The sequence below is a fragment of the Amblyraja radiata genome, chromosome 35 (genome assembly GCF_010909765.2).
Source record: "Amblyraja radiata isolate CabotCenter1 chromosome 35, sAmbRad1.1.pri, whole genome shotgun sequence".
Lineage (NCBI taxonomy): Eukaryota > Metazoa > Chordata > Chondrichthyes > Rajiformes > Rajidae > Amblyraja > Amblyraja radiata.
Window position 1 is genome coordinate 4,555,921 of NC_045990.1, and position 25,207 is coordinate 4,581,127.

Below are 25,207 nucleotides of genomic sequence, written 5' to 3' on the forward strand. Positions count from 1 at the left end.
TTGGATTGTGCACATCGGGTTGATTGCATTCGTCGAAACAAGGTGGACCACGTGAAGGTTGCAACCTCCCACCCTGTTTGTAGGTTAAATGACCTCTGTAAATCGCCCCCTAGTGGCTGGGAGTGGATGTGAATGAGTGATCAGTGGTCCTATACCCGGGAATATTCACTCTGCTTATTATTGCCACACTGATGTGAGCACCATCTACAACAAGCAGTGCGGTTACTTCCTCCGGCTACTCCAGCCACGCCTGCCAAACCCGTGGCCGCTACCTCCTCGATTATGGGCAAGGCTGGCAGGAGCGAGGGACCACCGTACCTTATAGAAACAAGGAACCGCAGGTGCTGATTTACACAAAAGGACACAAAGTGCTGGAGTAACTCAACGGGTCTGGCAGGATCTCTGGAGAAGGAGGATGGGACACATTTCGGGTCGGGAACACACTTGCGTTTTGCATATCTGCAGCCTATTTTGTATCCTTTTCAGGATCTTCCAATGTACATTACATCAGTTGTAATATGGGAGACACCACTGCCAAATTGTTGGCGCTAATATCCCACAAACAGCAATAAAACGTGAAAGGCGACGTTTCGGGTCAGGACACTTCTTCAGACGCGACCTGCAACGTCATGTAGCCATGTTCCCCAGATATGTTGCCTGTCCCGCTGAGTTACTCCAGCGCTCTGTGTGTCCTTTTGTGAACACCCCATACCTTTTTTTGTTTTCCCTCCACCAGCCTGACGTGGAAAGATCTTCTCCCCATCATCCAGAGTCCTGAAGCACGTTCACCAACAAAACTGTGGGAGGCAGCTTCAGTGCATGGAGTGTGGTCACTCTCAAGGCAGCAGCTCACCACCAGCTTTTCAATGGTGATTAGGGAGGGATGATAAACACTGCCCTTGCTTGTTGTGAAAGAGTAAATCAATGTCCTGCAAGCCTCCAACCCCATTCTCACCCTCTCCCATCAGGGCCACATGTTGAGGTGGGGGATAGAAACAAGAAAAAGATTCTATACACTTGTGAAAACGCTGAAAGTTGTGAAAATGGCTAAGTAGTGAAAACGGTTCATATGTTGTTCCTTGAATGCCATGCTGTAATGTAGACTGTAGAGCAACAGCAACGAGGGTTTAATTATCGGTTGGGGACTGTGTTTGATTAGTCCACTTTAACTGATAATCACATGAAGTTTCGTTGTCAAGTACTCAAATTTCTGGTGCGTTTGGTACGTTTCCGAGCTTCAATCTTCCATCATTCACCCCGTGCACAAATCTCTCCTGCTTCTGAGTTGTTTGTTCCGCTTCGCATTTCCTTGTTGTCCTCTCATATTCCCCGCCATTTTAATCGTTAGCCACCCGTGGCGACAGGCTGAAGAAGTATCTGGGATTCGGCACCGATCCCCCGTTCATTTCTAGACTAGGAACGCGGGTATCAAGAATAAGTTGTGCTTGCTGTTTGTAACACAACCCATTCAGTTGTCCAAAACTGTTCAGTGTGTGTGGTCTCACTTGGTTTCGAAAGTCAACTAAATCTTGGTACACATCTGATGAGAAGTGGATCTCCAATGCAGTATTGACAATCATATACATTGGCATTATAGAGTGCTCGAACGATTGCATTTTATAAAGGAATTTAGGAGGCTTTGGAATGAATAATCTTAATTATAACGGGAATATGCTTCAATAATATCTACAGCAGTGTAATACTTGCACACTGACCGAAGGTTTAGTGGCTATTCCCTTTGATATCAGTGTAAAATGCTATTGAGGGAGTGCAGCGTAGGTTTACAAGGTTGATTCCCGGGATGGCGGGACTGTCATATGCTGAGAGAATATAGCAGCTGGGCTTGTACACTCTGGAGTTTAGAAGGATGAGAGGGTTTCTTATTGAAACATATAAGATTGTTAAGGGCTTGGACACGCTAGAGGCAGGAAACATGTTCCCGATGTTGGGGGAGTCCAGAACCAGGGGCCACAGTTTAAGAATAAGGGGCAAGCCATTTAGAACGGAGACGAGGAAACACTTTTTCTCACAGAGAGTGGTGAGTCTGTGGAATTCTCTGCCTCAGAGGGTGGTGGAGGCAGGTTCTCTGGATGTTTTCAAGAGGGAGCTAGATAGGGCTCTTAAAAATAGCGGAGTCGGGGGATATGGGGAGAAGGCAGGAACGGGGTACTGATTGGGGATGATCAGCCATGATCACATTGAATGGCGGTGCTGGCTCGAAGGGCCAAATGGCCTACTCCTGCACCTATTGTCTATTGTCTATTGTCTAAATATCACTGCAGGCTGATCATGGCATTACATTTAGCTTAGTCAAGCTGTCGAATTTAGAAAATCGATGTTTAAATGAATCAAGGTGCGTGTAAAACAATCTGAGTGAAAGCACAACGGTGAAGGAAGGAAGTGCAGATGCTGGTTTACAAATAAAAACCTCAAAGTGCTGGAGTAACAGTGGGTCAGGCTGATGCTGCCTGATTTGCCAAGATTTCCACCATTGACACTGGCTAATGCAAATTCCGTCACTCCTGAGATATGGCAGGACCACCAGTACAGCTTCCTTGTGTTTAGTAGATTAATGCTATCTCAATGTTACCTACCCACTAACATGTTAGTTTTAGTTGAAGATAGACACAAAATGCTGGAGTAACTCAGCTGGACAGGCAGCATCTCTGGAGAGAAGGAATGGGCGACGTTTCGGGTCGAGACCCTTCTTCAGACTGATGTAGGGGAGGGGGCGGGACAGAGATAGAATGTAGTCGGAGACAGTAACACTGGTGGGAGAACTGGGAATAGGAAGGGGATGGAGAGAGAGGGAAAGCAAGGGCTACTTGAAGTTGGAGAAGTCAATGTTCATACCGCTGGGGTGTAAGCTGCCCAAGCGAAATATGAGGTGCTGTTCCTCCAATTCGCGTTGGGCCTCACTCTGACAGTGGAGGAGGCCCAGGACAGAAAGATTAGTGTGGGACTGGGAAGGGGAGTTAAAATGTTCGGGACGTCATTGGCATCCAGGTACTCCCATACCCCCTCCACATTGCAATCCCCACCACACCCCCTCCTTGGATCATTCGCTATTAATGAAAGTGGAAAAAATAAATGCAGCTCAAACCATTCAGCAAGTTCGAGACCATTGAGGACATCAGATGCATGACGCAAATCTTGGTCCCAAGATGGCGGACAAACCCAGGTGACTAGTTGCGTGCTGGCCACAGAAGCAGATGTACAGCCACATATTACAATCACTCCACCCTTTTAAATATACACTGCAAACGGCTCGATTGTAATCATGTTCTGTCTTTCCGCTGACTGGTTAGCACGCAACAAAATACCTTTCACTGTACCTCGGTACTCGTGACAATAAACTAAACTCAACTAAAAACATCAATAATTCATCGCATGTGAAGGTGGACGCGAGTTACTACAAAGTGGTAACTATTCAGACAAATTTAAAGTCAAAGTAATATAAATCTTTCAAAATCTCGGCCTTTTAAGCTTCTTGGATTCTCTGAATACTGAATATTTCTCCGCCCTTGACACCAGGCTGACTTGTTGCACGCTGATGTGGTAGGAATTACGTTGTCCGTGTTTGGGACTCGTGATTTGCTCGAATCCTCTTGGAAACAACATGACTGTCTGTCTCCAAGACCTCTTTCTGCTAATCATCACCCCCCCCCCCCTCACCCTCACCCTCACCCTCACCCTCACCCTCATGCTCCCAGTGTATATACAGGATTCATGGAATCACTGGTCTACACCAAATTACTTGTACCAATCACGCCCAGTGGCTTCTAGAGTGGGATGACCTCTCTTGTCTTGCCGGGAACGGCTGAGTGATCCCATCTTGCACGTTGACTGACGGGTTGAGATGGACCCCATTGCCATGCAGTGTAGGTTAGAGGCGAGGTTAGAGCATTGGCAAAGAAAAATGCGACAAGCATTGGTTGCATGTTGCATGTCAGTGCATGCCATAGGTTTCGACGAGAGTCTGTCCCTTCGCCTGCGGGGTAGCGGGTTGCGCCCTTGCCAGGTTGCGAGTTCGAGTCCCACCTCGGGAGACTCTGGGCTGTCGCATCAGTGCTGCACTGGGGGAAGTGTTGCATTGTCAGATGCGACGGTTAATCGAGGTGCCGCCTCCTCCCTCCTTGAGGACTAGGAGGAAAAGCAGCGGAGTTGTCCTTGGTGACCCGGCCAATATTTATCCTTCAAACATCAGCCTTCAAAAAAAAGACTAGCATTGTGGATCTCACAATGCTACACAATCTACCTGTTGAACCACAAGCAATGGTGAGTATGCTTCAAAAGCACCTTCTTGCCTGAGAAACCCTTTAGGCTCTCCGAGTCGGATCCACATGAGATCCAACAGCATAATCAATTGGCACTCCTAGTGTTTCAGAGATTGTTATCAAAGGTGAAGTGTAGACACCAGAAATGACAGCCGTTCAAAGCTTGGTGTGGCATGGTCGAGCTACAGCCTTACAGCGCCCGAGACCCGGGTACGATCCTGACCACCGGTGCTTGTCTGTACGGAGTTTGTACGTTCTCCCCGTGGGAGAACTGCGTGGGTTTTCTCCGAGATCTTCGGTTTGCAAAGACTTGCAGGTTTGCAGGTTAATTGGCTTGGTATAAATGTAAATCGTCCCTAGTGTGTGTAGGACAGTGTTAGTGTGCGGGGATCGCTGGTCAGCATGGACGCACATGCACACAACTACAGGACCAAGACTTTAATTGGAAATCACAGTCAAGATTGTGATCAATTGTCCCTGATACAGAATTGTACCAGACTTGTATTTAACGTTTCTCTTGCTTAGTACAAACCAAAAGTACTGCCAGTAAGACAGGGACGCCTTGTGTCAAGAACATCATTCTAGTGAGTGGAATAAACAAATATGTGCTGTTGTCATTGACCAGTGTCCACTGGGTGGGGAATTGAATTGAATCTGGGAGCAAGACTTGGTATAAGAGGCAAGTCAAGTCAAGTCAAGGGAATTTATTGTCATGTGTCCCAGATAGGACAATGAAATTCTTGCTTGCTGCAGCACTATGGAATATTGTAGGCATAGATACAGAACATAGAAACATAGAAATTAGGTGCAGGAGTAGGCCATTCGGCCCTTCGAGCCTGCACCGCCATTCAATATGATCATGGCTGATCATCCAACTCAGTATCCCGTACCTGCCTTCTCTCCATACACCCTGATCCCTTTAGCCACAAGGGCCACATCTAACTCCCTCTTAAATATAGCCAATGAACTGTGGCCTCGACTACCCTCTGTGGCAGAGAGTTCCAGAGGTTCACCACTCTCTGTGTGAAAAAAGTTCTTCTCATCTCGGTTTTAAAGGATTTCCCCCTTATCCTTAAGCTGTGACCCCTTGTCCTGGACTTCCCCAACACCGGGAGCAATCTTCCTGCATCTAGCCTGTCCAACCCCTTAAGAATTTTGTAAGATTCTATAAGATCCCCTCTCAATCTCCTAAATTCTAGAGAGTATAAACCAAGTCTATCCAGTCTTTCTTCATAAGACAGTCCTGACATCCCAGGAATCAGTCTGGTGAACCTTCTCTGCACTCCCTCTATGGCAAGAATGTCCTTCCTCAGTGTGTCCATATACCATAGAATATATATATACACACACATAAATAAACAGGTAAAGTGCAATAGGCTGTTTTAGTTCAGAGTTTGTTTGCAGTTGTGTTTAATAGTCTGATGGCTGTGCCTTTAGAAGGGAATTTTGTTAACACTTCTACATGCAGAGGGTAGCAGAGAATTGGAAATTTCTCCTGGAAAAGACAAATGAATGCAGGCCAATTGTTAACTGGAAGTTAATCACCTTTTGACAAGCAGAGTTTTCAAGGCAATAAAGTGAGGGATAAAGTTGGTGTCTGTAGTGTCAGGTTTCAGTTGAAATAAAAACAGGTTCAAGGAGCTGCTCGGTGGTGCAGAGGTAGAGTTGCTGCCTAATGCCCCTGTCGCACTTAGGAAACCTGAACGGAAACCTCTGGAGACTTTGCGCCCCACCCAAGGTTTCCGTGCGGTTCCCGGAGGTTTTTGTCAGTCTCCCTACCTGCTTCCACTACCTGCAACCTCCGGCAACCACCTACAACCTCCAGAGGTTTCCTAAGTGGGACAGGGGCATTACAGCGCCAGAGACCCAGGTTCAATCTTGAATCCGTGCTGTCTGTACAGAGTTTGTACATTCTCCCTGTGACTGCACGGGTTTTCTGAGGGTGCTCCAGTTTCCGCTCACACTCCAAAGAAGTACAGGTTTGCAGGTCGATTGGCTATGGTAGGCACAGACTCGATGGGCCGAAGGGCCTGTTTGCACGCGGTATCAAGTCTAAAGCTGCATATCTTCCCATTGTTCCTATGGGAGCAGCGAAAGATCAGCCAGGGATCCCTAACCTGAACAATATTCAGATTCTCCAGTTAGGGAGGTGCATTGGTATCCAGTGAATCCTGCTCAGGGGAGCTGCTATCAAATGCCCAGCAGGCACAGTCCATCCCACATACTCACTGGGAGCAGCGGCATGGACAAGATCAGGAGCAGTGGCCACGAGAGCAATAATGGAAAGGTGACAAACTCAACTCAAGGGGGGGGGGGCGCTGATACAGAAAGAGCCTGCGTTCACCATTTGTGAGTGGTGCCAGTTCTCACCAGCTTGTTTCACCTGGCACCGGTTGGCACTGCATGTTGCAAGCTGAGGACGCACGTCACCGACTCCACCAGTTACCGTTGCCAACCGAGCGCCGGCGCCTTTACGCGCGCCCACCTCCCTGCCACCGTGGTCGACCACGAGCGAGTGCCCGCCCGCTGGCATTGACTTCGGTGGTGTCGCCTTGCCTTGGTTCTGGAGCTGTGCCTGGCTTTGACTTCTCTCCGACCTTGGCAGAGGTGGCTTTTGGCATTCCCCACCAGAGGTTTCTGGAGGAATGCCAAAGGGGTTACGGGGGGTGATGTGTGGTGGGGCGGTGAGGGAGGGGGAGGAGCCATGACCGAGCATTGAAGAACGGCATCCTGCATGACTGAGTTGCCAACGGCCGAGGTGTTGTAGCTCGTGTTTTCCTGTTTAAATCACTTTCACCTTTCTCAACAGGAAGCCACCGACGCCAGATCTGGGGACAAATCAGGAGTCCTCTGAAATGTAATTCAACCAATGCATCTGCTGTGGGGATTTATTAACGACGTGTATTGCACTAATCAGTAACTCATTGGCATTTCCCTGGTATCAGAGGGGCCTCCTCATCTGTTTTTTAACTTTTAATAATCTCCTCTGTATTTATTATTTTCATTACCTCATGCAGCATTATTCCCGTTGCCCGGCGACTGAGATGGATGGAGGCCTTGCCTTGTCCCCCCCCCCCCCCCCCCCCCCCCCCCCCCCCCCCCCCCCCCCCCCCCCCCGACTTCTCAATGCGAGTCATTCAGATGCAAGGTTCGGCCAAGGGGCTTTTCCCCTCTCTCGGGTGGGTCTAACAGATTCCTGGGGCACCTCTGTGGAGAGATTCTGATCATCATTGATCCTTCCTAACGTGACTAAGAGAGAACCAATCTGGTTGTTATTGCAAGTGGACAAAAATGCTGGAGAAACTCAGCGGGTGAGGCAGCATCTATGGAGCGAAGGAGTTGGTGACGTTTCGTGTCGAGACCCTTCTTCAGACTATTATTGCAATGTCCATCTATGTCCATCTACAACACACCTGACAATAATGATCACACATCAGAAGTAAGCGGGACATTCTGAACTGGATGTTTAAGGTGTTGGAGGAAGGCAAGTCTGCATCTTGTCCTTCAGTAGTTAGACCTGTAGGGGAGCACACAGGGATACCAATGTCCTGGTAGTGTGAAGGAAGACCTTCTCACTCGCCAACGCCTCCATCCAGACATCCCACATCAATTCAGGAACCTCTACAAATTTCCAAAGACATTTGAACAAATGCATATGTGGATAGGATGAGGGGAAACCTCATTAAAACTTACCGACTAGTGAATGGCCTGGACAGAGTGGATGTGGAGAGGATGTTTCCACTAGTGGGAGAGTCCAGGACCACAGGGCACAGCCTCGGGATAAAAGGATGTTCCTTTAGAAAGATGAGGAGGAATTTCTTTAGTCAGAGGGTGGTGAATCCGTGGAAATCATTGCCACAGGTGGATTGTGGAGGCCAAGACATTGGATATTTTTGAAACGGAGATCTCCAGATTCTTGATTAGTACGGGTGTCAAAGGTTAGGGGGTGAAGACAGAAGAATGGGGTTGTGAGGGAAAGGTAGATCAGCCATGATTGAATGGTGGAGCAGACCTGATGGGCCGAATGGCCTAATTCTGCTCCTGTGGCTTATGAACTAATGGAAATAGAAAATATGAGTATAAAAAAAAATTAGAAATTACTGGAGTAACTCAGCAGGTTAGACAGAATTTCTGGAATGCATGGATAGGTGACGTTTCAGGTCGGGACTCTTCCTCAGACTAAAATATGAGTAAATGGCTTCTCCTCATCTGTCGCCTGTTGGTTGGTGTGGGCAATTTGGGCCGAAGGGCCTGTTTCCACTCTGGATGGTTCTGTGGATTCCACTCTATGATTTAGATTGTTTTGTCTGGAATGTTGGAGATTGTCAGGAGATTTGATAGAAGTATATCAAATTAAAAGCGTAGATAGGGTAGACAGTCAGAGCATTTTTCCCCAGGGTGGAAATATCCAACACAAGCGGGAATGAATATAAGGTGAGCGGGGGAAAGTTTAATGGAGATGTGCGGGGCAGGTTTATGACACATAGGGTTGGCGGTGGTGGCCTAGAACACATTGCCAGGAGTGGTGGTGGAGACAGATGCAATAGTGGCGTTTAAGAGGCTTTTAGATAGGTATATGGATATGCAGGGAATAGAGGAATATGGATCTTGTACAGGCAGATGAGGTCAGTTCAGCTAGGCATCATATTCGGCACAAACATTGTGGGTCGAAGGCCCATTCCTGTACTGTGCTGTTTGATGCTCCACACTGAAAGGGCAGGCAGGCCAACAACACAAGGTAGGCCTAAAGTCAGCACAATAGCCCTGAAGTACTGAGGGAGCGAAACCTTTCCCGTGATGCCTCACCTTCATTTTAGCCAGGTTAGTCCCTGGGGTAACGGCAGTGTGTTTTGTCGATGCTACTTACCACAGCCACAGGTGGAGATAGAAACTAACACTCAGGGTTGGGGGAGAATAGGCCATTCAGGTGAGAAGTGATGCACTGGATGGTGCTGAGCTTCCAGAGTGTAATTGGAGTTACACCCACTTGGGTATTCCACCTCCCTCCCCGCCTTGTGCCTTATAGATGATCAAACCCATCATAGATGTTCCCGATGTTGCGGGAGTCCAGAACCAGGGGTCACACAGTTTAAGAATAAGGGGTTGGCCATTTTGGACTGAGATGAGGAAATACTTTTTCACCCAGAGAGTTGTGAGTCTGTGGAATTCTCTGCCACAGAAGGCAGTGGAGGCCAATTCACTGGATGTTTTCAACAGAGAGTTAGATAGAGCTCTAAGGGAGTCAAAGGATATGGGGAGAAAGCAGGAACGGGGTACTGATTTTGGATGATCGGCCATGATCATATTGAATGGCGGTGCTGGCTTGAAGTGCCAAATGGCCTACTCCTGCCCCTATTTTCTATGTTTTTATGAATAACTTTGAATTATTGAGTCACTCAACTGAAGGATATCCAGCCTCTAATCCTCCCCTCCAGCCACAGTCGGTAGTGAGAGAAACCAAACCTTCGAAGCAGTACAGCCGTATCTTTGACATTGTAGACTTAACCCATATGATGCCATTGCCCACGTTCCTACAGATACACACTCTGGGTTGGACCAGGTTATGGCCTTAATACCTATCTGGCTGGCACAGTGGTGACCCCGAGATATTGATGAAGGGGGGTACTCAATGAAAGCGATGTCCATGAATGCTGAGAGTAAATAGTTAGGCTTTCACTTGTTGGGAAGGGTTATTGCCTGCCGCTGTTGTGGTGCATATGTTATTGCCATTCAACAGCTCAGGCCTAGGTCCTGCTACATGGGCTGCTTCATCTGCTGAGATGTTGCAGATGCAACCATTAGAATCAATCTCCATTGCTGACCTTACAAAGGAAGGAAGGTCACTTGATGAAGCATTTGGAGATTGTCAGGGACACTGCTCTGAGGAGCTCCAACAATTAAATCCTGGGGCTGTGATTGTAGACTTTGAAGTTCCAAGTTCATATCCTTCATGTAGCCTCTGCCTTCTTTGGATCCACATTTATGCAGGCAATACTTTGATCTGACACAAATTATGATGTACCTGAGATGTAAACTTGTGTCTGACATCAATGGAGGTAAAATGAATGCAGTTGACTTAATGGTACACCAAATTTTTACCTTGCGTTCCACTACATCCAACTGTAATCTGAGTTGGCTGGCATTGGGGATGGTCTCATTGCTGATTCCCTTCATGGTCAACTCTGCCCATCCCATGAACAGGTTGGCCCACAGTGTGAAGTAGCAGAGAGCTACCTTTGCCTTTGACTCTGTATTCTGGAGACTGGGAAAGATTGGGCGGAGGGGGGTTGTGGATCTCGGGACAATTCATTCAAATGCTCTCTCGCACACAAATCCTCAACTTACCACCTGCGGGGTACTACCTGATACTTCACACTTGGGTGTTAAGGAATTATTTTACTGCCTTCTTTCAGTTGGATTGAAAGGCAATCTTACAATCTGCACCAAGCCATTCCATCTAGAGTTTGTATTTTAACCTGCAAGCCAATAACCGTGGCATTTTCTTCCGTTTCCCTCGACTGATAGTTGTGGCGTTCGATAAGATGTTGTTGCCTGGTCCGGGATGGTCTCTGGATAAGGCATGAGCTGACGCACTGCATATCTTCGCACTGTTGTTGGGGGAGGGGGTGGGTGCAGTAAAGAAGTGAGGGCGGCTTGGTGGCGCAGCGGGTAGAGCTGCTGCCTCCCAGCGCCCGAGACCCGGGTACGATCCTGACCTCAGGGGTGCTGATATGTGGAGTTTGCACGTTCTTCCTGCAAAGCTACTTCTTCCCAGCATTCCAAAGACGTGCAGGTTTGTAGGTTAATTTGCTTCGATAAAGTGTAGGGAGTGGATGAGAAAATGAGATAACATAGACTCGATGGGCCGAAGGGCCTGTTTCCCAACGCTATATCTCCCAACTAAATAACCGATTGGAAGGTAGGAATATGAATGCTTTATTCTCCCATGTGATTAAACACAGTGAGGTTCTTAGCTTGCACACACAATGTACACAAATAGCAGCCACCCACAGCACTAACAACGTTATTTTCAGGAGTATTTCTCCACTTGAGAGCTGCAATGAGGATATCCATTGAGTCTATACACCTCCAAAATGTACATTTCCCACTGTGCATTAAACCCCAGATCCCTGTTTACCTGTTGAAACATCAACAGGTAAATATGCGTTGAGCACACGGACTAACGGAATCAAGGGAGATGGGGGAAAAAGCAGGAACGGGGTACTGATTTTGGATGATCAGCCATGATCACATTGAATGGCGGTGCTGGCTCGAATGGCCTACACCCGCACCTATTTTCTATGTTTCTAACCTGGAGCAAAGGTGGTGACTGTGTACCCTGCAGCGGAGGAGATTCATGTTTTATCCAGAGACAGGCACAACCTCGGAATCCATGCAAAGCGGGCATCTACCTGGAATATCACAGGGAAGGTTGCATGCCTGAACCTTCGGTTGGATAACACGGGGGAAACAGGAAACAGGATACTGAACGGGCATCCGTGGTTTATACGTTAACCAGCATGGAAAAATCCGCAACCACCGGTGGTTTTAAGTTTAACTTCCAATTGAAATGCGACATGGATGCCAGTTAGTATTTTATTTGTAACACTCCTGTTGTGTTTTGTTTTCTAACTGGAAGAGACGGATGATTTTGCATTGCGGAGGGCTGGGTTACCTCACTGCCCTGCCCTCTCACCACCTGTGTGGAAATACAATTGGACAGAATGAGTGTTATAAAAAATTCTCCACCGACACTGTTCTGCATCCACATCACAACCGAAGGCGACACTGGAAGTTTTAGTCAAAAAAACAACTTCTCTCTCTCTCTCTCTCTGTGCCGAAAATTGATTTGGTTCAGTTGGGTTCGGTGTCCGATAACTGGGGTGATGTGAAGGCAGACTAACCTAAGGGGAGAACTGGCCTGGTGTTTAAAGAGTTATTGTCGGGTAACCTGATTGGAGTCGAATGTTGGACTTATAATTGCGTGCTCGATCCTGGTGAAGTTTCCCCCCCCCCCCCCCCCCATCCAGAGAAGAAGGCAACTGCAGCTAATTCTCCCAACGAATTCTGCAACGTCGCATGGCTAAGATAACCGGAGTTTTGCACTCTGCTTCTTCAATAACCCCACCCCACCTGTCCCTATTTGCCACCATGTCTGTTCTGCTCCTCCAGGGTTTTTTATAACTGTGCTTCCTATTTTCTTAGTCTCATTCTCCACTGTGCACGCAGTTCGTATTCCAAGCTTTTGTGTCCTCTCTTCACACTGACTTTCTTCTCATCTTTCCTCTCTGCTGGATCAGGAACATTATGGGGTAATATATCTGTTCTATTTCTTTGCAATACTGTCATCAGATTTGCGCTGTGTTCTGTTCTTTTCTGTGTTTCTCTGCCTACGCCTCTCGATTTGAATTCTCCTCGTGTATGTATCTATGTGCCGTCTGATGAATGATTCTGCTGCTGCCCTGCTCAGTGCAAGGCAATCTGTTACTGTGTTAGACTGTTCCAAACCCACTACAACTACTTCACCCTGACAACCACGGCCAATAATGGATGGGATTTATATAGCGCCTTTCTAATACTCAAGGCGCTTTACATCGCATTATTCATTCACTCCTCAGTCACACTCGGTGGTGGTAAGCTACTTCTGTAGCCACAGCTGCCCTGGGGCAGACTGACGGAAGCGTGGCTGCCAATCTGCGCCTACGGCCCCTCCGACCACCACCAATCACTCACACACATTCGCACACATTCACACACAGGCAAAGGTGGGTGAAGTGTCTTGCCCAAGGACACAACGACAGTATGCACTCCAAGCGGGATTCGAACCGGCTACCTTCCGGTTGCCAGCCGAACACTTAGCCCATTGTGCCATCTGTCGTCCCGATGCCCCAATGCAGACATGGCCCTTCTCCCTCAGAACAGTCGGCGTGAGAGAATGGAGCAGCTGGGCTTGTACACTCTGGAGTTTAGAAGGATGAGAGGGAATCTCATTGAAACATATAAGATTGTTAAGGGCTTGGACACGCTAGAAGCAGGAAACATGTTCCCGATGTTGGGGGAGTCCAGAACCAGGGGCCACACAGTTTAAGAATAAGGAGCAAGCCATTTAGAACGGAGACGAGGAAACACTTTTTCTCACAGAGAGTGGTGAGTCTGTGGAATTCTCTGCCTCAGAGGGCGGTGGAGGCCGGTTCTCTGGATGCTTTCAAGAGAGAGCTAGATAGGGCTCTTAAAAATAGCAGAGTCAGGGGATGTGGGGAGAAGGCAGGAACGGGGGGTACTGATTGGGGATGATCAGCCGTGATCACATTGAATGGCGGTGCTGGCTCGAAGGGCCGAATGGCCTACTCCTGCACCTATTGTCTATTGTCATAATTGCTAACCCATTTTAAATTATAACACTTAAGGCGGGCACAGAGGAACAGCGGTAGAGTTGCTGCCTTACAGCACTTGCAGCGCCAGAGACCTGGGTTCGGTTTAAATGGTAAAATTGACCTTAATGTGTGTCGGGTTAATATATGTGGTGATCGCCAGTCGGCACAGACTTGCTGGGCCGAAGGGCCTGTTTCCGCACTGTAGGTCTAAAGTCTAAAGCTGATGTAGAATTGATAGCCTGAAAGTCCCTCTTATATATACCGCAAGGAAATATATGGAGTAACATGAAATGTCTAGAACACAAACTGAATAAAATATGCAGGAACCCCCAGGCAAACGCAGAATGCAGCAAGGATTACAGTGCAAGACTGAAATGAATTTCTTACAACTATGTTCTTTTTATAAGAAGGCAATTTCCTTGTGCCCCTGTCCCACTTAGGAAACCTGAACGGAAACCTCTGGAGACTTTGCGCCCCACCCAAGGTTTCCGTGCGGTTCCCGGAGGTTTTTGTCAGTCTCCCTACCTGCTTCCACTACCTGCAACCTCCGGCAACCACCTGCAACCTCCGGGAACCGCACGGAAACCTTGGGTGGGGCGCGAAGTCTCCAGAGGTTTCCGTTCAGGTTTCCTAAGTGGGACAGGGGCATTAGAAGTGGGACAGGGGCATTAGAAGTGGGACAGGGGCATAACTGTCTTTTTAATCGGTTTTGCAAAGTCAAAGAGCCTTCAGTCTAGAAGTATGGGGAAATTCTTTAAGCAGCGGATTTCGTCGATGAAGGAAGGAGTGTCGGTGATGGAGTCTGTCCATGAGGGCAGATTGTTCCTCAAAAGCTACTACGCTTGCCCTTCATAGGGCTAAGGCATTGAGCCTCTCATCTCCTCTGACCTCAGGATAGTCAGGCCAATGCTATTACTAACAAAAAAAGACAAAAAATAAATACTGGAGGGGCTGTGGTAAAAATATTGTGTTACTACCACAGGAAACCAAGTCTTTTATTCTATTGACCAGCAATGATGTCAACGGTCATGGGGAGAACTCATGGGAATGGGGTTGAGAGGGAAAGATAGATCAGCCATGATTGAATGGTGGAGGAGACTCGATGGGCTGAAGGGCCAAATGCTGCTCCTGTGACTGATGAACTTATTCCAATGTGTTGATTCCAAGTAAGTTGAATTTTGCTCTAGATGTTGAGGTTGGCAGATGTATCAAGATCAGATGAACCCTTGCAAGCAGCTGCAAGACTGAGATTGCTGTCGGTGTTGTTCTGCCAAGTGCTCATGGTCTATTGTTTCCTTGCCAGTGGGAGCAAGGGGAAGGATCTGAATACCATCAAATCTCTGAGAGTCCTTCGGGTGCTGCGGCCACTGAAAACCATCAAAAGGTTGCCCAAGCTCAAGGTAACAAAGACAAACATCGCCCTTGTTTTGGGATGGAATGCTTTATTGTCACAATTATCGAGGCACAGTGAAATTCTTTGTTGTATACCCAATAGCAGCCACAGGTGCTGACAAAGTTACAAAGTACGCTGGCTCCCCCCTTTTGTTCTCCCCCCCCCCCCCCACAGTGGTCCCCCCATACCGGGTCCCCATTGTTCCCCCACCCCTCAAGGCGGTCCTCCACGCTCTCCACGACCCGCGAGACTTCACCGCTGCCCTGCGAGTTGCATGTGGGAGTTACGAGTGTTGAATTCTCACATGTACCAACAACATGCCTCGCGCTGCCTCAACAACGTAGCCATGACCAGTCTCAACCCCCCCCCCCCCCAACCCACGCCCTCTTCTCCACTCTCCCATCGGGCAAAAGGCACAGAAGTGTGAAAATGCACTCCTCCAGATTCAGGGGCAGTTTCTTCCCAGCTGTTATCAAGCAACTGAACCATCTTATCACCAAAGATCCTATAGCGGAGCAAGATAGACCACTCTTGCTAAATGCAATGGGCTGACGTGTAGTACGCAACGGAGCAGAACGTGGGCCTTTTATTCATCCATTTCAGTAACCGGACCCGACCCGACTCGCAGTGTAATCAACGTTGCGGGCGAATAGTTTGTGTTAATAAATTGAAATTCTGAAAATGAGAAGAAGATTTTTCCCAAATAACTTTTATATTTACGAGGATGTTTCCGTAACCGGCTTCCGTCTCCGCACTAGTATCCTACGGGATCTTTGGTGCGGAGACGGAAGCCGGTTACGGAAATGGGGCCGAAAATTACCCACGGATCTGCCCATGACCGTACTACGTATTTTTCGTCGAGTGATCTATCTTGCTCACTGTAGGATCTTTGGTTATCACCAACTAGAGAGTGGCCCTGAAACTACAAACACTGTGCCCAGAGCTCATTTAACAGGGTATTTTTGCATTCTTTATTTTATGACCTGGTTAATTTTGTTGGTGTCTTTTTCCAGGCTGTCTTTGATTGTGTGGTGAACTCTCTGAAGAATGTCCTCAACATCCTCATTGTTTACATGCTCTTCATGTTCATCTTTGCCGTGGTGGCAGTGCAGCTATTTAAGGGCAGGTTTTTCTATTGCACTGACGAATCCAAAGAGTTTGAGCGTGACTGCAGGTACTTGGTTTCATGTTTAGCCCCTATGTGTTCTACCCTGTCAGCCAGGGCCGGCCTTAAGCCAATTGGAACCATTGCTCCCAATTGGGCCCTGCGCCTAAGGGGGCCCCATGCTAGAGTCATCTACTCTCTATGTACTTGTCAGAGGTGATCTACGCATTTTGTTTGTTACTTGTAGGCTTACATGCATGCAATTTTATATTAAAATGTAGCTTAGATCTCTGGTTCATTAACTCGCAGGCACTTTTGATTCCATTCTACCATAGAGATATAAAGTCTATAATAATTAAATACAGTTTAAGAATAAGGAGTAAGCCATTTAGAACGGAGATGAGGAAACACTTTTTCACACAGAGTTGTGAGTCTGGAATTCTCTGCCTCAGAGGGCAGTGGAGGCCGCTTCTCTGGATGCTTTCAAGAGAGAGCTAGATAGGGCTCTTAAAGATAGCGGAGTCAGGGGAGAAGGCAGGAACGGGATACTGATTGTGGATGATCAGCCATGATCACATTGAATGGCGGTGCTGGCTCGAAGGGCCGAATGGCCTACTCCTGCACCTATTGTCTATTGTCTACATTAAATACTTTGAATGATTTTTCTGACTTGTTTTAATGCTGCATTGAAGTCTAAAGCGTGCTTTTGTTTCACACTTCTCTGTTTCAGAGGGCAGTACCTGGTGTATATGAGGGAGAGTGATATTAAGGCACAGAAAAGGGAGTGGAGACGATATGAGTTTCATTACGACAATGTGCTGTGGGCTCTCCTCACGCTGTTCACTGTATCGACTGGAGAAGGCTGGCCAGAGTAGGTATCCCTATTCAAGACCAACATGAGGCAAGAACAGTAACCTCAATGGTTCGTAGACACTAAATGCCCTGTCCCACGGTACGAGTTCATTCCAAGAGTTCTCCCGAGTTTGCCCTGATTCGAACTCGGAGATTTACGGTAATGGCCGCTCGTCGGTACTCGGGGCTCTCGTGGACATTTTTCAACGTGTTGAAAAATCCTCACGAGTCTTCCCGTGCTTGCCTGCCATTAGCGAGTCTTCCCGAGTACCTGCCGTTAGCGTTACGAGCCGCTAAGACACGTCCCCGAGCTCCGACGTACCCGCTACGTTCATTCTCCGTGCTTACCACGAGTTTGATTTTTTTTAAACTCGGGAGAGCTCTTGGAATGAACTCGCACCGTGGGACAGGGCTGTAAATGCTGGAGTAACTCAGTGGGTGAGGCAGCATCTATGGAGAGAAGGAATGGGGGCGTTTCGGGCCGGGACCCTTCTTCAGGCTGAAGCAGAGTCTCACCCGCTGAGATACTCCAGCATTTTGTGTCTACCTTCGATTTTACCAGCACCTGCAGTACTTTCTTAAACTGCAATGGTTTCTTTATCGTCACCTGTACCAGTTACAGTGTAGTGGTGTCACAGTGTCACGGGACCGCCGTGAGGGAGAACAATATACGATCAGTGTGGGGGGGGGGACAAAGGACAATGGGGATCTGGTGTGGGGGAGCTGCAGTTGGGGGGGGAGCAGGGGGGAGAACAAAAGGAGGCAGCGTGCTTTGTAACTTTGTCAGTGCCGTGGGTGGCCGCTATATCTATACGTTGGACAGTCTCTTGCCCAGAGTGGGGGAATCGAGGACCAGAGGACACAGGTTTAAGGTGAAGGGGAAAAGATTTAATAGGAATCTGAGGGGTAACTTTTTCCCACAAAGGGTGGTGAGTGTATGGAACAAGCTGCCAGAGGAGGTAGTTGAGGCTGGGACTATCCCAACGTTTAGGAAACAGTTAGACAGGTACATGGATAAGACAGTTTTGGAGGGATATGGAGCAAGTGGGACTAGTGTAGCTGGGACATGTTGGCCGGTGTGGGCAAGTTGGGCCGAAGGGCCTGTTTCCACACTGTATCACTCTATGACTATAAACTGATTCTCGATCGTCCTGTTGTCTACAGTGTGCTGAAACATTCTGTGGATGCTACCTACGAGAACCAAGGACCCAGCCCTGGTTACAGGATGGAGATGTCTATCTTCTACGTTGTCTACTTTGTGGTCTTCCCCTTCTTCTTTGTCAACATCTTCGTGGCCTTGATCATCATCACCTTTCAGGAGCAGGGAGATAAAATGATGGAGGAGTACAGCCTGGAGAAAAATGAGGTACCGTCGTGTTTGCACGCCACGGTTAGAAATTAAATGCATTAATGTAAAGGGTATTGGGTGACAAATGGGACAATGTCAGAAGTGGGAGCACAGGGTGACATTTCTGTCCCTTGAGAACACTGGGTATTCCCTGCCGAGTGGGTGGCACGGTGGTGCAGCGGTAGAGTTGCTGCCTCACAGCGCCAGAGACCCGGGTTCGATCCTGACTACGGCTGCTGTCTGTACGGAGTTTGTACATTCCCCCCGTGACCTGCGTGGGTTTTCCCAGGAGCTCCAGTTTCCTCCTTCTTTACTCAGAGAGTGGTAGCGGTGTGGAATGAGCTTCCAGTGGAAGTGGTGGCGGCAGGTTCGTTGGTATCATTTAAGAATAAATTGGATAGGCATATGGATGAGAAGGGAATGGAGGGTTATGGTATGAGTGCAGGCAGGTGGGACTAAGGGGGAAAAAAAAAAATTGTTCGGCAAGGACTTGTAGGGCCGAGATGGCCTGTTTCCGTGCTGTAATTGTTATATGGTTATATGTTATATCCCAAGACATACAGGTTTGTAGGTTAATTGGTTTTGATAACATTGTAAATTGTCCCAAGGGGTGGAGGATAATAATAATAATAATAAATTTTATTTATGGGCGCCTTTCAAGAGTCTCAAGGACACCTTACAAAAATTGAGCATGTAGAGGAAAAACATGTAAGGGGAATGAAATAAATAGTAGAGACATGACTAGTACACAAAGTAAAGACAGAATTCAATACAAAACACAGTATGAGGCAATTAATGCACAGATGAAAAGGGACGGGGACGTGGGGCTAAGGATAGGCAGAGGTGAAGAGATGGGTCTTGAGGCGGGACTGGAAGATGGTGAGGGACACGGAATTGCGGATCAGTTGGGGGAGGGAGTTCCAGAGCCTGGGAGCTGCCCTGGAGAAGGCTCTGTCCCCAAAACTGCAGAGGTTGGACTTGTGATAGTGTTTGTGAGCGTGGATCGCTGGTCGGCACGGACTAGATGGGCCGAAGGGTCTGTTTCCAAGCCGTATCAACCTTAACTAAACTAAAGTAAACGAAACTAATTGTACTTGGTTAATGCAGTGCTGTTAGTAACTGAGTTTGTGTTTTTTTTAGCATAATTCATCTATAACTATCTTCACCATATATAGCATTCATAACGCATTTCAGCAATCTACTAATTAAATTCTCCTGAATGAACAGGTTATTTTTACTCATCTAAACAAAGTTATTTTGTTTAACAGAGGTATTACCTCCCACGGTACTTCATTGAAGTGTCCACAATGGAGATATCAGGCCAAGTCCTGAAAGGTTTAGTGTGTGGGAAGGAACTGCAGATGCTGGTTTAAACCGAAGATAGACACAAAATGCAGGAGTCACTCAGCAGGTCTGGCAGCATCTCTGGAGAAAAGGAATAGGTGACGTTTCAGGTACTCGACCAGAAACATCACCTATTCCTTCTCTCCTGAGATGCTGCCTTACCCGCTGAGTTACTCCAGCTTTTTGTGTCTATAAACAGACATCTGCAGTTCCTTCCAACACCTACATGGGGTTAGCAGGTGTTTGCTTTAAGGCTGTTTATTGGTGTGAATGCGTGCTTTGTTCTCTTGCAGAGAGCCTGCATCGATTTTGCTATCAGTGCCAAACCTTTAACTCGACACATGCCACAGAACAAGCAGACCTTTCAGTACAAGATGTGGCAGTTTGTGGTGTCACCTCCATTCGAGTACACCATCATGGCCATGATTGCCCTCAACACTGTGGTGCTAATGATGAAGGTCAGTGCACTGAACTCTCTCCGCTTGCCCTGTGTGCTCTTTAGAACTCTCTACCTCAGGGGCTTTGCACGCTCGGTCACTGAGTACATCCAAGGTTGAGATAGTCAGGCAGAGTGGTAACTGGCCCTTCGGCCCATCTTTTGCCGACACCGGCCAACTACACTAGTCCCACCTGCCAGCATTTGGTCCATATCCCTCTACACCTGTCCTAACCATATACCAGTCTAACTGTTTCTTAAACGTTGGGATAGTCCCAGCCTCAACTATCTCCTCTGGCAACTGGTTCCATACACCCACCACACCACCCTTTGTGTGAGAAAGCTACGCCTCAGATTCCTATTAAATCTTTCCCCCCTTCATCTTAAACCTATGTCCTCTGGTCCTCAACGATTCGGGGATCTATAGACTTTTGGACAGTAAAGGGGCTGTCCCACTTGGCCGATTTTTTCGGCGACTGCCGGCATCATTGACTGACGTATCAGATCACCGAAACAATTTGCGGCATGATGACGTATAGACGCGCGGTGTTTTCTCAAGTGTCGCAACATTTTTTTGTCGCCCTGGATTTTGAAATGTTCAAAACCTTTTGCCGACCCTGATATGACGCCGGCAATCGCCGAAAAAACTCGCCAAGTGGGACAGGCCCTTAAGGAATTCAGAAGGTCCAGGAATTGGTGGGAAAGTGGATGGGTTACGGGATCACCTGTAATCTTATGGAATGGTGGAGCAGGTACCATTGGCCCACTCCTGCTTCAGTTTCTTGAGTTCTTACCGTTTGCCACAAGCAGTTACTCGAGCAGAGATCATCACTTTCCATTCAGGAAAGAGTGGACAGTATTTGACACCAAGGCAGTTCCAGTGTTTTTGAGCAAAGCTAAGTTCTATTAGATTGCAAAATTGTCTCTTCCTATTTTCTTAGAACCAAAGTATATGATCCTCTAGTGGGCATCCTCCTGACGTCAGACCAGGCAGGTTAAGTGAAATAGTTGTTATTCACAAAAACAAGACCAAAACTCGTAAAAACCGCGTGCCTAGCTGAGCTGACAAAACACAGCTCCTGTCGCTGGGAGGGGCGCTGATAACTGACTACAAGCCCGAGAACGAACCCCCGCAGTCACGTGACCGTGCCGACCGATGACGAGGGTTCTGACTTCCCAGCCCCACCACTAGGTGCCGCTAGATTCCCTTCTTTATCACTTCTTCCCCAGCCAACAATGGGCCATTGTGGGCTCCACCCTTCCTTAATAATAATAATGGATGGGATTTATATAGCGCCTTTCTAATACTCAAGGCGCTTTACATTGCATTATTCATTCACTCCTCAGTCACACTCGGTGGTGGTAAGCTACTTCTGTAGCCACAGCTGCCCTGGGGCAGACTGACGGAAGCGTGGCTGCCAATCTGCGCCTACGGCCCCTCCGACCACCACCAATCACTCACACACATTCACACACAGGCAAAGGTGGGTGAAGTGTCTTGCCCAAGGGCACAACGACAGTATGCACTCCAAGCGGGATTCGAACCGGCTACCTTCCGGTTGCCAGCTGAACACTTAGCCCATTGTGCCATCTGTTGCCGGCCTTCTCCTACCTCCAGTTCTCACCCCTCTACTTTCAGTCTGAAGTTGGGTTGAACGTCACCCACCCTTTTACTCCAGGGATGCTGCCTGACCCGCTGAGTTACTCCAGCACTCTGTGTCTGTCTCCAGTTAGCATCTTGACAGGTGGATTCCACACAATGTGGAATCAGTAACCAGACTCTATTTTTCTTATTCTCTTAGTTTTCCGATCAACCGCAGTCTTACGACGATGTTCTGAAGTATCTCAATATGGTGTTCACCATATTGTTTTCATGTGAATGTATTCTGAAGATTGTTGCCTTTGGAATTCTGGTGAGTACATGCCACGAGTCTGATATCATTGGCATTGGCCCCTGATGTTCTGTTCTCCTGATAAGGGTGAAGTAGCCCTCTATCTCCGCTGGTAGCTATCTCCACGAATGCACTATTTGCCAAAGGCAGCATTTCATCCAGGCACCATCTTGCCTGATCTCAACATCTAGGTACTATTGAGGGAGTGCAGCGTAGGTTTACAAGGTTAATTCCCGGGATGGCGGGACTGTCATATGCTGAGAGAATGGAGCAGCTGGGCTTGTACACTCTGGAGTTTAGAAGCATGAGAGGGGATCTTATTGAAACATATAAGATTGTTAAGGGTTTGCACACGCTAGAGGCCGGAAACATGTTCCCAATGTTGGGGGAGTCCAGAACCAGGGACCTCAGTTTAAGAATAAGGGGTAAGCCATTTAGAACGGAGACGAGGAAACACTTTTTGTCACAGAGAGTGGCGAATTTGTGGAATTCTCTGCCTCAGAGGGTGGTGGAGGCCGGTTCTCTGGATACTTTCAAGAGAGAGCTAGATAGGGCTCTTAAAGATAGCGGAGTCAGGGGATATGGGGGGAAGGCAGGAACGGGGTACTGATTGGGGATGATCAGCCATGATCACATTGAATGGCGGTGCCGAATGGCCTGCTCCTGCACCTATTGTCTGTTGTCTATTGTCTACATGCGTTTCCCCAATCAACATCAATGTTGTTTAGTAGTAAAGCAATTGATTAGAGTCATAGAGTCATGCAGCCTGGATATAGGCCCTTCAGCCCAACTTGCCCATGCTGACCAAGATCAACACTTGCCTGCATTTGGCCCATATAACCATATAACAATTACAGCACGGAAACAGGCCATCTCGGCCCCTCTAGCCCGTGCCGAACACTTATTCTCCCCTAGTCCCATCTACCTGCACTCAGACCATAACACTCCATTCTTTTCCCGTCCATATACCTATCCAATTTATTTTTAAATGATACAATCGAACCTGCCTCCACCACTTCCACTGGAAGCTCGTTCCACACAGCTACCACTCTCTGAGTAGAAAAGTCCCCCTCATCCCTCTAAACCTTTCCTAAGCATTCACTTGTCCAAACGTCCAAAATATGTGGTATTTGATGGTCGGCGCGGACTCGACGGGCCGAAGGGCCTGTTTCCACGCTGTACCTCTGAACAAAGCTACGAGCGCGCGCTTGGGGGTCGGAAGGAGGAATCGTTGCTTGAAAACTAACCATTGCTGACGTCGTTGCTTTCTGTTGTTGCTCCACAGAACTATTTTCAGGATGCTTGGAATGTATTTGATTTTGTCACCGTCTTGGGCAGCGTGACTGATATATTAGTGACAGAGTTTTGGGTAAGTGTGATCCAAAATGCATTCAATCTGATCTACAATGCTGGCATCTCTGCAGGAGGGGTGTACGGAGGGTTGGGGGGGCAGCAAGGAGATGATCTTTCTTGCTTCCCATCGCCCGAGTGCATGTTGCCGAACGTGATCAAGATGCCCCCTCCCCGCCCCAGATGTAGCGAGATTTAAGTCTCTTTGATGTTACCAAGTCAGGTTATTGGTGATTCATAGATCCCAGAACTCTGCCATCTGCCCCTGCTGTGTATGTAGTTCTGTTCTCATCAGTGTCTATGCATGTAATCCCAGTGGAAAAATGTGTAGAGGATGCAGCATGTTTAATCAATCAGCAGGGGGGCTCCACAGCCTAATGGTACAGGCAAGGGAAGGCTGGCTTCCCGGCCAGAGTGTTATAATCAGCTCAGCACAACACAAGTCTTCCCTGCTCTTCCTTGCCGCAATGCAGTTCCAGAGCTCTGGCTGTAAGGGGATAAATTCGCCCAAGGGATTTCCCGAAGGGAATATTGCATCTCCCGTGCAGAGGAGGTGGGCGAGATTCCTGGAGGTTTAGGGGACCGAGTTTCTAAGTCCTCACCCACCTGCTGCCCGCTGCAGTGGAGCTAATGTAACAGGACAAATGGACAACTCTCTCCCAATGCACCAAGGTCACTCCAGCACCTGATCATTGATCCTCAGAGAGCAGACGCCACTTGCCTCTGTGTGTGCTTTTCCAGCTCGAGAAGGGTCTCAACCCGAAATGTCACCCATGCCTTCTCTAGATGCTGCCTGACCCAATGAGTTACTACAGTTTAATATAGTCTCCTACTGTGTTTACCCCTACCAAATACTCTTAGAGTACAGTTTGTAAGTCTTAGCTTGATGTCAAGGGACCGTAACTTAATGACTAAATGTTTAAGAAGGAACTGCAGATGCTGGAAAATCGAAGGTAGACAAAAATGCTGGAGAAACTCAGCGGGTGAGGCAGCATCTATGGGGCGAAGGAAATAGGCAACGTTTCGGGCCGAAACCCTTCTTCAGACTTTTTCAGAGGGAGGAGGAGAATTTCTTCAAAGGAGGCATGCCTTGAGGAGATTTCGCAGTGGAGTCTGAAGAAGGATTTCAGCCCAAAACGTCACCTATTTCCTTCGCTCCATAGATGCTGCCGCACCCGCTGAGTTTCTCCAGCATTTTTGTCTTCCTTCTATTTTCCAGCATCTGCAGTTCCCTCTTAAACATTTAGTCATTAAGTTAACTTAACTTAATGACAATGTGTTGCGGGGAGGAAGGGGTGAATGTTTATCATTGAGGATGATGTGTGTGTAAATGGAGTTGAAACTCCATGTTTGGCTCTGTAAACAAGAAGGGGGGTGTTTGCTAATTGTTTATTTCAGGTTCCCCCTTTGAAAGGTACGTGAACTGGAGCATATTCAGTGTTTCTGGACTTTCTTTTGCTGCATGCCTGATGATCCATGATCACAGTGATGGATTGGTTCCACTCCAGTACCTGGCAACAGGCGGGAACTGGACACATGGTGGGGATTAGTTCTTGCTGTGTCCACGCCTGGTTAGGGTCAAAGTGTGCCATTGAACATTAGCCCCCTGTACTATCGACAGAGATCAATGGAATGCAGGTCAAGTGTGCCCACACTCTTGTGTGGGAGTCTTGCTCACTTAACTCACAGTCTTATCTCACAGAGAGTTGTGAGTCTGTGGAATTCTCTGCCTCAGAGGGCGGTGGAGGCCGGTTCTCTGGATACTTTCAAGAGAGAGCTAGATATGGCTCTTAAAGATGGGGATATGGGGAGAAGGCAGGAACGGGGTACTGATTG

At 47.9% G+C, this 25,207-nt stretch overlaps 1 protein-coding gene across 1 annotated transcript in view; it reads left to right on the forward strand.

The window, feature by feature from the left end:
* The window catches only part of cacna1a (calcium voltage-gated channel subunit alpha1 A), a 246,753-nt gene that overhangs the window by 159,142 nt on the left and 62,404 nt on the right, over positions 1-25,207 (forward strand). The window contains exons 25-31 of the mRNA XM_033012279.1: positions 14,955-15,051; positions 16,058-16,218; positions 16,880-17,020; positions 18,166-18,367; positions 19,987-20,151; positions 21,932-22,042; positions 23,307-23,390. Coding sequence (XP_032868170.1) covers positions 14,955-15,051; positions 16,058-16,218; positions 16,880-17,020; positions 18,166-18,367; positions 19,987-20,151; positions 21,932-22,042; positions 23,307-23,390 — 961 coding nt within the window. The remainder of the gene's footprint in view (positions 1-14,954; positions 15,052-16,057; positions 16,219-16,879; positions 17,021-18,165; positions 18,368-19,986; positions 20,152-21,931; positions 22,043-23,306; positions 23,391-25,207) is intronic.